At 36.2% G+C, this 13,433-nt stretch overlaps 1 protein-coding gene across 8 annotated transcripts in view; it reads right to left on the bottom strand.

The window, feature by feature from the left end:
• The window catches only part of spire1a (spire-type actin nucleation factor 1a), a 45,021-nt gene that overhangs the window by 22,336 nt on the left and 9,252 nt on the right, over window positions 1–13,433 (bottom strand). For all 8 annotated transcript variants that reach the window (XM_079880026.1, XM_079880025.1, XM_079880023.1 and 5 more), the window contains exon 3: window positions 1,263–1,496. In XM_079880026.1, the coding sequence (XP_079736152.1) occupies window positions 1,263–1,496 (234 nt within the window). The remainder of the gene's footprint in view (window positions 1–1,262; window positions 1,497–13,433) is intronic.

A 13,433-nucleotide genomic window follows, 5' to 3' on the forward strand; every position in this document is an offset into this window, starting at 1 on the left:
AACTGCTGCTAAGTGTCTAATGCCTTTATGGAGTCTCTGGGTAATGTGTTACTGGAATGGGCCTGAGGGAGCAGCATAATGAATACCAGCTGAGAGAGTATCTCTCAGTAAATAACATTCACAGATCTTAAGAGAGAATAGATTAATCCAAGATCTTGCTTCCCAAGACCCACAAAGGGGGAAAATTTGACTTTTTTGGCTTCTATATTTCAATAAGATTTTAACTCTTTCCCCGCCAGTGTTTTTTTTTTAATGTTGTCAGTCAGCGCTAGAATTTTTGATCCCCCCAGCATATTTTGTTGTATGAATATCTGAATATACAATATATCAAAACAAAGAACAGAGCCTCTGCTTCTAAACAACGACAAAAAAAAAACATTGAATGTGGGTGAGTTTCATAAAAAACATTTTGAACAAAAAGCTGAGAAAATTGCATTTTCGTCGAATGTTTCGCCCCGATCGGATTCAGATTCAAAGTGATGATCGAAACATAGATGCTGCTTAAGCTGGGGCCGCACTAAAAGATTTTTCAAATGTGAGAGACCACAAATATGACGATAAGAAATCACTGATTTAACCATTTTGTTCCTCTAGTGTGTGGAGAGCATCAATGTGACCAGGAAAGCACAACACACACTTACAGATTTCATTCACAAACAACCAGAGTCCCGCCTCTGAACACAGGAAATCTTGCAAAATCTCTCGCATCAAACGTGACTTTAAAGTAAACAAACATGGCGGACGACCGGCAAGAAGAAATGGCGCTTATAGTGTATGGACTGCTTTTTACAGAAAATTGAAAGGAAAATGTTTAGATGAAGTCGTGGAGACGGTGTGAACACAGACCTTACATGTTACAGCTCGCTTTCTGATTGGATATTGTTTTGTTTCACGTGATCTCCAGTGTGTCCAAAATTCCAAGTGTTGTGTCATAAATTATGGAAAATTCCGTCAATGGCAGGGAAAGAGTTAATAAAATTATGATACGATAACATTTAATAAAATTATGATCAAATTGATGGTAACACTTGTTACGTATGTTACATGTACTTACAATAGTATTAACAGTTAATTATGCATAATTACATGCAACTAACCCTCAACCAAACCCTAATCCTACCCTAACTCTATAGTAAGTACATGCAGTATTACTCAGTACTTAAATATATAATTACATTGTAACAATGACACCGTAAAATAAAATGGAACCAAATTGATTATAACCTGTATAACCTGATGTATAATGATCTATCATTACTTACAGAAATGATGTCACGGTAGCCACGAATGTTGGAGACTTCTCCAGGTTCTTCCTCTCCCTCATCCTCCTCTTCCGTTGCCTCGTATCCCTCATCAGGACAGTCTGTTTCTGTGTCTGCCATGTTGGTCATGAGGTCGATGAGCTGCTCCAGAGGAGGGCTGAGTTCTCGCTCCTCATGCTCCTTCAGCCCGTAATCCAAAGCCTTGTAGATCATTATACCCAGAGACTCTATGATCTGTAACACACACAGTCACATTCGTCAAGCATTATTGAATAAATAACCATAAAGTCAGAAGCAAAACTTTATTTTACAACCCATATCATGACCACTGATAAAAGGCATCAGAAGCTAGCTCCAGAGAAAGAGCCTCTTGGATAAGCATCATTACAGTCTCATGACTCTCAGAGGCCTGCATGGTTTAATGGAGGGGGAATTCAGATGTTCAGATGTGACAAAAAATATATAAATTATTTTTATAATTATATATTTTAATTATAGATGTGACAAACAAATATATAAATTATTTTTATATATAATTATATACAATTATTTATGCTAATGAATGTCAATTGATGAATTATTATTAATAAATTAATTCTATTTAAAACAATACGAATATTTTCATCTTGACGCTTTATAAAAAAAAAATATATAGCAACAATATTTATTATCCCTTATCAGTTATTTATGCTTTACATTTTATTTTTTGTTGTAAATTTGTCTCATGAAGAAATATACAAATTATTATAATTGTTAATATATTAAATAATGTATTTGATATTTATTTATTATACTATGACATTATATAAAAATATATTATACTGTTAATATTATTAGTCTTAAGGACATTTAATTATTTACTCTTTCATTCATATTAAACCATATTCTGACAAATTATATACAACGTTTCTAAATATAGCAAAAAAATAATAATTTGAGCCTCATGGACACCTTTCAGTGAATCAAATTTCCAGATAAATCTGAACCCATGCTGTTGCCCACCGTGTGCCTGACTGTTTCTGTGGACACAAAGGCCCTCTGTTATCACATGAGCCATCAAAGAGTTGATTGACTGGCCTAGTGTTTTGTACAAGCTCAATATAAGGTTCATGTAACACAAGCGGATGTACTCGTGAGTCAACTAAAAATCAGCCTGGGAATCACTGAAGCTGGGTTCACATCGGGAGACTGTCATGACCCAACAAGCAATCGATTAAACCTAACTAATACAATTGAGCTGCAAGAACAGCTCATGCAGGGCAAATTATATTATGCAATTACTGAAAAGAGTGGTAAAACCAACTATTTTGCCAATGCAAAAGTTTGGCAAACATCTCAGAACAACAAGATGGTCTGATAAAGAAGTTCAAATAAGGAAGAATCAAGACAATCTAGATAAAGATTTACTCTCAACCCTTTGTCAATAAACTTAAACAAAACTCTAACATGCCATAGAGAATTAATTGTTTATAAAGAGAGCTATACGAAACGCCTTATCATCGAAAAGAGATCAAAACCAACATAATTATTGTTATGTAAGAGAGTGCTCAAACAGATGAGGCTTCGCCATCATGTCTCCTAAACATTTCACCACTTCCAGCGCTGATGTACAAACCAAGACTCATCAGAGTTGCTCATCTCTATATCAATATTGACATTTTCCAGGCGTGGATTTCATAGTTCATACCCGCTTAAACATGCTGTGTTCCAGACGTTAATCCTTGTCATGAGGAAAACAAATATTATAAGTGTCCTGCTCTTATGTAATCTAATCGTGTATGTAATACACTACACAAGAGCTCAGCTACATGATTCAAGTCTAGCATGCATAGGATTGCAAACACAGAATGGACCCTAAACAGTGTGTAACAGTCAAGGATTCATGACTTGTTTTTAGTTGTTTAATAACACTTCAATGCTATGAGTGGGCAGTATGAGAAAATTCTCATATCTCATAATGTTATAAATAGGGATCAATCTACAGTATATTACAATTCTGGCTAATACAGATGATAATTATTACCAATAAATGGCCAATATAAAAATGTTATACTATTTTGTATTTTATACTATTCAGTTTGAGATTTGCCAGATTACATTTAAAAGTGTTAGGGGATTTAAAAGATTAACGGGGATAAAAAATGCAGAAGTATAATTTGTAGTTTTCACAAAAGCCAAAAGTTAATACATGTCAATTTCTTGGCCTAGGTAACATGGAGAATGAGTAAACATTGTTTATTAACTTCATTTACATATACGACTACAAAGCGGGTTGAAAATTGTCAAAGTTAGACTTTCACTTAAAAGGTAATCAAAATGTAAAAATAGAGGAAACGAGCATGCAAAATTAATTTTAAATAATATTATTTAATATTTATAACTAAATAAAATTCAATATAGATCAGTATAGTCAAAGTCAACCAATACTGATCAACTTTAAAAAAACACATATAAAATCGACTTGTTTAAACCATGTCCTGTTCAGTTTTCCAGCCTTGCTCCATGATTCTTTGTCACTCTCACATAACATAAGTCCTGCCCTCAGTATAAAACCTCTGTTATAAACATTCTTCCATCAATGTCCTTTTATTCCATCATTTTCAGGTGTGGTCAACATCAACAAAGCATCAGACATCCACCTCAGTTACACATCTGGGAGAGGCAGAGCTTTTACATAACATAAGGTCACCGAAAACGGGAAGTCAGGAGGAGGAGGATGTTGTATGATGATGCAATATGCAGCGACAGCTTATCGAGTAGCTCATCATTTATTAAATAATAGAGAGATTGTTTGGCACACGTCAGTAACTAACAGCCCTAAAGCTAAATGTAGCAGTTTTGCTAATTGTTTCACCCAGACAACAGATCCACATATGTGACCCTGGACCACAAAACCAGTCTTATGTGTGTTTTTTTTTTTTTTTTGAGATTTATACATCATATGAAAGCTGAATACATAATCTTTCCATCGATGTATGGTTTGTTAGGATAGGAAAATATTTGGCCGAGATACAGCTATTTGAAAATCTGGAATCTGAGGGTACAGAAAAATCGAAATATTGAGAAAATCGCTTTTAAAGTTGTCCATTTCTATAGTGCTGCATCCATTCACAAAAATAAATGTTTTATATATTTAAGGTGGGAAATTTACAAAATATCTTCATGGAACATGATCTTTACTTAATATCCTAATGATTTTTGGCATAAAAGAAAAATCTATAGTTTTGACCCATACAATGTTTTTTTGGCTATTGCCACAAATATACCCGTGCAACATAAGACATGGTTTTGTGATCCAGGGTCACATATGACAGGCCTATTGTTTCTACTTACTTGCTACACACACATACACATACATACATACACATACACATACACATACACATACACATACACATACACATACACATACACATACACATACACATACACATACACATACACATACATACACACATACATACATATATATATATATGCTGCTTTTTCCTGCAGTAGTGCTAGTTTAAGGTACTGTATCCTTATGCTTGCGTGCATGTAATTCACAAGCAGTGGAGGGTGTGACTGTGAGAACATCGAGTTCCTGCAGACGTCCTGAAACAGTGGAGGAACACAGGACTATTCTCTCTGCAGTTTTCTCTCCAGGCTTGTGACTCAGAAGGAATGAGGGAAAAAAATGAGTTTGAGAGAGAGCAGTGATGGTGGAGGGAAAGTGACAGAAGAGACAGCAAACATCCTGACACACTAACACAAACAGGGCTAAATCCAGTCAGAAGCACAAGACTTGAACTAGACATGCATGAGATCATTTTTATGCTGATCAGCTCTAAATCAGTTTATTTTCTGATAGTGGAGACTATTAGTTTTATTGGTCATGCCATGCATATGCCTGGTCATGCCAAGCCCTCAACCCCCAACAAACCCACTTTGGAGTGATATTTCATCTCCCTCGGTTTAAGTTCACAATAATGATGCAGTTGCCTTCCTCTCTTGTGAGCTCTCTCTCTGTCTCACGCTACGCGAAACAATGAAGACACAGGCTACTGTTCGCTCAGCCCAGTTCACATGACATCACTGCTCCGAGGCAAATCCTGAGTTTGTTAAGCCTGTTCTCAAGGCCTGATTTAAGGATGAACAATATTCATAACCCTAACAATTTGTTACAATTGTTGCTCTTGATTTTTTAAATATGTTTTGTGCATGCATAATTGAGACAATTTCTTTTGAATAGATCCCATTAGCTAGCCTCTGCCCAAAAATTATGATTAGTTTGATTTTAAAATACACATTTTAATAATTTAGTAATAGCAGTAATAATAAAAAGGTGACATATTGCATTTACATAAAAATGACTTCTTATACAATTGTATGCATTGTATATAATAATTGTTGTATATAATAATAATTAATAATAATAATAATAATTATTATTATTATTATTATTAATTATTATTATATACAACAATTATTATATACAATTGTATGCATTGTATATAATAATTGTTGTATATAATAATAATAATAATAATAATAATAATAATAATAATAATAATAATAATAATTATTATTATTATTATTATATAATAACAATTATTATTATTATTAATATTATTATTATTATCTACTCATATGTAATAACAATAAAATTCACTAATTAAAAATATTTTTCTTTTTTTCTTTACTATATTCTTTTCCTATGGTATTTGTATTTGTACATGACGTCATCGTCTTCAGAGATTCGCGTTTTTGTTGTTTACACGGAGACTGTTTTCAAAGACTTGCACTTTGAAACACGTTTTCAAAAGTTTGCGTTTTCAGGCACCTAAAACGCCGTTGTCGTGTAAATGAACGGCCAAAACGCATAAAAAGTTTTACGTTTTTAAACAGCCCTTAAGATATCAGCCAAATCTTCTTATCGGGCCGATAAAGATAACATTAATTAAAAATAAATCCATATCGGCAGATACCGATAAGGTGGCCGATATATCGTGAATCCTTACAACTAGCAAACAGCATTCTTACAGTAACAAGGGCCTGTCAGACGCAGTTGGGAACCGCTCTCCTCCCCTTATTGAGTTAGCATGCCAGTGCCTTTACACAGATGTGGGCAGCAGTCAGCTGTCTGCTGAAACATCGGCATGTGGCTCAGCACACACACAAGCACATGATGCGTGAACCAATGTGTGCACAGCCGCATACATAAGAGGCCATGTGTTTCTGTAACCTCTTAACAATGTGCCACAAACAAACAGCATTCAAATTCTGAAAATTTCTAGACAATATCTGAATCATTCTAGAAACAATATTAAGAGGATGGTCAGCTGTGCCAAATCGTCCACAGCAGACCTCAATGGCACATAATCAATAGAACAGCTTGTCCTGAGTCAAATCACATTATGCAAAAGGGAGGGGAGGTTTCCAGGTTATTTATTTATAGACGGCTGACCCTATTAAGATGGACCATCTAAACTACAGTGCAGATGAGAGTGAGACAAGATGAGACAGGTTCTTCATCACTGTTCATTCACACCAGTTATGTCTATTCACTAGGGAGTTATTGTGCTGATCATCAGTGCACAATGGGAAGGGATTAACATCAAAACACAAGATGAATTTCGTATAAAGACCAAGGCGGAAACCATCGATTAGTTTCAGCCTCAGACTCATATATTAATTAAGACATTAAAGGGATTAGCTCACCCAAAAATTGTGTCATCATTTCCTCACCCTCAAGTTGTTCTAAACCTGTATGAGTTTCTGTCTTCGGCTTAACACAATATGGTAGTTGTTGATGGGCCCCATTGACTTAACACAGTATGGGGGAAAAAATGGAAGTCAATTGGGGCCCTGTCATCAATAGTAAAAATTGAATTTTCATTTTTGGGTGACCTAACCCATAAGCAGCAGGCAAACTAGATATCCATGTGCAAAAAAATAAAAAAAAAATAAAAAAAAATAATTCTGATTACTTTAGTATAATAGATAAATATAGATTTTATGAGGCTATAGATTCTGAATATTTGAAACGGTTTCAATACTCATTTTCTGCAATATCGATGCAGCTCATACTTTCCAAGATGATTACAGCATTTCTCAAAAAATATAATGAGAAGAATTTGTAATCCTGCTATCAGCAACTTAAGGTCTCCCTGCAGGTTTCTGCCAAAATAAAAGTTCAAGGGTTAAACTTTTGGAAGTGAAGAAATTAAGACATTATATTGTATTGTAGTATTGTTTACTACTGTAAACTAAAACAATTAATATACTTATGAAATATTTATTTACAGTACAGTTGTATTACAGTAGTAATATACTTCTGACTTAAAATGTTATTATTATTATTATTATTATTATTATTATTATTATTATTATTATTATATAATCCCTCTCGGAGCCTGAGGAATCTCAGACAGCAGAGTTACAGTTAATAAAAAAATACTTTGACTTGGCTATGGTCACGAGTAAATGAACTTGGATACTGGCCCTTAATGTTGTGGAAATTTGTCCCTGTGGGATTGAAAATGGTATCCAATCCCAATATTTTTCCAGGTTTTGTATCAAGGTTAGAAATTCCAGAATCATGACAACACTACATGGCAGTCAGAGTTTCACTTCCCGTCTAAACTGCCTTTCATGGTATAATATATAATATATAAACTAAACTGGACAGCTCACTCAAAAATCGGCTTTCCAAAGACTTTCCAAACCACTTAAAAGCGTTTCCATAGCAACATTCCATTAATAGTTATTCATTCACCAGGTGGGTTTCCAGCAGTATATAAACACTAAATCTCTGCTCATCCAAGATGAACTAAGCAAACATTCCCATGTGAACAGTTAAATCTGAACTGTCCGTGTCGGTTTGACTTTCTCCGGGAGATCAGTGATGGTGGAGGGGAAAAGGTGAATTGAGCTGACAGGAGAGAACAAAAACATCCTGCGACTTCTTCCACGCATATACATTGCAGCTCTATGAAAAAGAATATGAACAATATGCCTGGTTTGACATCCCACCTCAACTAAAATCACTTTGGAGTGATATTTCATCCAACTCAGGACATACAAATTCACAGTAAGATGCAGTTGTTTTCCTTTCTCCTGAGCTCTATCCGTCTCTCACGTGACAAAAAACAATGAAGACACAGGCTACTGTTGTCGGAGCCCTTCTCACATGACATCACTGCTCCAAGGCAAAGGTTTTTTCACCATTTCACCAGCATCATATGGAGATGAGCCACTCGAGAGGAGCAGAACAATGCCATTCTTCTCTAATTTACTCAACCGCCTCATGTCGAACCTTTGAAGATAAACTCAGGGCAGGATTTCTGACCACGCATTAGGAGCACATTCTCCAAGACCGCAGACGCCCAGGGGCCTCAACCACACCTTGATAAACTTACATGGTTGCTTCAATCACATATGAATGAAACAAGTTGGGGGGAATGGCGGTTGTGCTCCAGGGTCCCATGGTCCTTTTTCCAACCCTGGATACTGTATATGAACAGGGTGTGAAATGAACATCCACCACCAACCAAATGTTGGAACTTTTCATTTAGTGGCTAGATAACAGAGCAGTTGCTTTAGTTTTATAATTGTAGTGTCCGTTGTCCAACTTAACTAAATGGTTTTTATTTCTATAAAAAGTTGGGGCGGCGCTGCGGTATACAAGTACTGTAATCGGTGTATGGCCAAAAATCATACAACACCGGTAACACAGACTACCACAGCAAGCCTAACAGGGTGTCAAAATTATTTTGCCCATATACTGTTATATTTAGTTGCTGGTAAAATTGGGAATTCACCAGTCACTAGTTGTAATATACAATATTATCGTATGCCATATGAAACAATAGTCCGAGAAGTCAATTTATAATTTTTTTTTAGTTTGGATGTGTTTTTTGTTGAGTATCATATTTAATACATCAGGCTTTTATGCCTCATATAGTAAGATAAAAGGAGAATATGGAGACTTGAGAAGGAAAAAAAGATATTCTAGGAAGTAAAAACACCTCAGTTTTACTCAGATTCCCAAACTGAGATAAACTATCCTAAACTGATAATCGAGATAAAGCAATTATTATTGTGCCCCATTCCGTTACGTTCCTTTAAATGCTTAATTTTAGATCAAAGCTCTGTAGATTTCATTTTGGGAAACAAAACATAATGCAATGATAATTGAGAGAGGATAAATGACAATTGAGAACATTTTAACGTGATTTTTCTAAAAAATTATAGATAATCAAATAAACCTTGAGTTGCTTCAGTCCAGTAAGTGTTGATCTTGAAATATAAAGTTTTAGTATAAAATACACAACCTGAAAGAGGATGTTTTTATAATTATACTAAAAGGCTTTTTCCTTGCTAAAAAAAAAAAAAAAGTATGAGCCATCAATCAGAGGGCAGAAGGCATGTAGTAGATTGTGTACAACAGGTTCCTCAGGAAAGTTTTGATCATATTGCACCGATACCACTTTTTCCAGAATGATTCCGATACCGATACTTTCATTTTAGGTACTTGTCGATACCAAGTACAGATGCCTGTATTTTCATTGCATTTGGAATTTTTCAAAATATAGAGAAACCAAAACAATTATAATCATATCATATTAGTTGGCTTAATTCATTTGGCAAAGTAACTTAAAAAAAAAGTAAATTCAGTAATTTTCACAGTTAATTATGCCTGTTAAAATGTTTTGTACAAGCTTCTGTGAATTTCAATGTTCATTGTATTGGTCTATCGTATTTTATCTTTCATTTAATAGCAACAAAGATACAAATAAAATACACAGTGCTATTCAGGTAGGTCTTACAGTAGTTTCAGTTAGGCTACAGAAATGTAATAAAGTAATCAAATATAAAATAAGACTCTTCACTGTACTAATATAGATTAATCCTAAATTAAAGTTACAAAAGTTAATCAGTCTAGAACGTGAGAGTGATTTACTTGTCTATTGTTCTTTGATTAACATTAAAAACACAGCTGGCAGCAGGAATATTAGGCTGCTGTCACTTTAAGATAATGTACTGATCCAATCCACGGACACACATGATGCGTTTTCTTTCTCAACTGTTTAAGTTCACAAACGACTCTGCTTACTGGAATAATCGCCAAGACGGGCAATTCGACAGTTATGAATGAATTTGTTCGTTCAAGTAGCCTGGTTAAAACCAGACCATTCTCAGTAGTAACTGAGTTATGGTCTGGCAAAGCTTCATTAATAACTCATTTCCAAAGGGGCGTCACCAACGGACGTCGCTCAAATGCCTCTGGGCGCAATTGAATAGACCTAAAACCAATCAGAGCGATCGTCATCATGTAAAGCCATATGCTGCTTCCCAATTCGCCTAAGTTACACTACGCCATAAAAGTATACTCTTTTTGTGAAGAAAAGGTATTTACTTTTGAATGTGCAAAAAAGCAAAAAAGTAGGCAAGCTTTGGGACATACTACTTCATCATCTTTATTGGACGGATCTATCGCGTGCATCCTGTCACGTAAACTTCCCTGTCAATCATCTTGTCACAGTTAAAATCCTCTAATAAATCTAATTTAATTTCCTACCGTTTTGGAGAGAAATGTAGTAGCACGTTCATCTGCCAGTGGGTCATTCATGGAGACTGTCCTCATGTGTTTGCAATTTGAATATAATAATGCATTTAAGAAGTTGGTGCGCTTCACCAACGGACGTCGCTCAAATGCCTCTGGGCGCAATTGGATAGACCTAAAACCAATCAGAGCGATCGTCATCGTGTAAAGCCCGCCTCAACATTTCTGATTGGTGCCTCGATTTGGATGGATTAGAAATCGGCTTGAATGGGCTCTTAGCCAGACTACTTGCAGAGCAAATCTAAATTTTCCGGAAGTTTGTCTGGGTTTTCCCAGGCTACCGTTCAAGCACAAGACGATGCGAAGAGGTGGCTTTCAGGTGGAGTTCTCTTCCGTGTCTTCTTGCGCTTAAATATTAAAATTGTCAAGTTTGACTTTCTTTGCAATTGACACATCCGACCGAACTGCAAATTTTGCAATGATGTCTGTAAAAATGAGAAGCACTCGATAAGCTCACGCTCAATCCACTCTGCGTTTCACTCATCAGCTCAGGCACAGCAGCTATTAAATGCATTAAATGCCCACAAAAGACCTGATTTAACATCAGCTTTGCCATCCTTGGTTAAAGCTAACACTATCTCTGGATGGTGGCGTGTGAGGTGAGTTTTATTATTTTCACATGACACTCCAACCAAATCCCGTATGTCATATCCACCTCATTCGTTCCTTCCTTGTTAAAAAATCCAAAATAATACATTTGATTTAAACGTGCACCACTGTGCTGTATAGGTCTTCTCCCCCACCCCTACCAGCCACCCTTTGGTGGACAAAAAAAGTCAATTTCACAAGCTGTATAAGAACACAAACTGTATTTAAGGGGCATTTAAGGACTGTTTCCCAGGAACATTTGGAACCTAAAGTACAGAAAGACATCCACTCAGCACTAGACTGGCACAGAGATGAACCGCTGAAAGCAAAAGAATGGACTACAAAAAACACTATGAGAAAGTGAATGAAAGAGAAAGCGAACAGTTACATAATGATCTGGGCACATCCAGAACCCTACAGCAAGGTGGACATTTGCTTCCCTCCGACGAGCACTGTGACTCACTGTGCCATACACAGACTGACAGGAGGACGACTTGTGCTACTGTTCCAATGTAGGAAGAATTGTTCAACTCTCTCTGACCTCATTCAAGCAAAAAATGAATGGAAAAATGAATGGAAAATCTTTATAAGGTTGACTCATGGACAAACCAGCATAAATCTCATCAGACAAAGCCATTCAGCAGTTTAGTCCACCATGCACTCAGTGACAGAAGCCACAGAAGCCACAGGTTAGGGTTACGCAAACCTACTTATTAAAACTAAACAGTGGATTATATCAAAGCATTCCAGATAGGGATATTTAAGTGTTTAATTGTAGTAACTCTCAGAGGTTACTGCAAAGATACTATTATATTCTAGTCAGTAGGATGTCTAAAGTGGACTACTGGAATAAAGTATTACCGATAATCTTCCAGAAGGCACAAGACAATATGTTGAATAAGAGAACAACTTGTTTTTTGATGCTTATTACGTGGCTGAAAAGTGATGGTTGTGCGTAAATTGGCTCCAAATGCGAATTTGAAAATTAAAAATAACGTTGTGCGTCAAGGCTGTGTGTGACCGGGCCAAAGTACTCACACATTCTACCTCATCCTTACACACAAACACACTCACACAGTCAGCTGAGGAAGGAAAGTTATGCAGCGAGGTGAAAGAAACAGGCTTTGTGCAAAGAATAAGAAAACCTCCGGAGAATAAACCACGAGAGCATCAAGCTCACAGCCACTCACAGAAAAAGTTCCCTAAACCCACACAACAACTAAAAAAAGAGAAAGGAAAAGTGAGATGAGGGGTATTTCAGAGGTGAATTGTTTTTAAAAAAAACTCACGACACTGAAGGGGAAGTTGTAATGGGAATTTACTTGAGTCTCAACAGGTGTTTTACAGACCATCAACATTCCTTCTCATCCAAAGCCTGTCTAACAGCAGCCTCTCTCTCGAGACCAGATCCACTGACAGGTAGTATGACCTGCAGCTTTCAAGAAACTCTCATTAAGAGGTCTGATAATCCCACTTTAGCCACCGAACTAGATCTTGGGTCTAATCCTCTTTGTCTGTGCACCTTGGCGGATGAAACACAGTGATCTTTACAAGTTTTTATTAAGCTGCCAAGATGCCTATTGGTCAAAATGGACTGTGTCTTTCACCCTTCAGATCATGTAGATCAAAAAAAGCTTTAATGATCAGTTGGCAGATGCACATCAGTGAATAATGGAAGCACTTGGAAACCCAGTCTGATTTTGATGGAGTGGGTTTGTTTTTAGCTGAAGGACCCTGGTGAGGAGCCAAGGCATCTAAATGTGATTACTATTCTCCTATTTATAAAGGAATTGAGTCCTGCCAATAGTACTGAGTTAATGGGGAAAAACTGGGTCAGCTCGCCTCTATTTGTCCAGAGAACTGCCAAAGGCCAGAGTGGGCCGGATGAAGCCCAACCGAGAGCGCTTCCTAAAATCAACACCATTTTGGGCATGGATCGATATGATTCGCTATTGACAACTTTATTGATAAGGTGA

Source organism: Squalius cephalus (assembly GCF_949319135.1).
Source record: "Squalius cephalus genome assembly, chromosome: 8".
Taxonomy (NCBI): Eukaryota; Metazoa; Chordata; class Actinopteri; order Cypriniformes; family Leuciscidae; genus Squalius; species Squalius cephalus.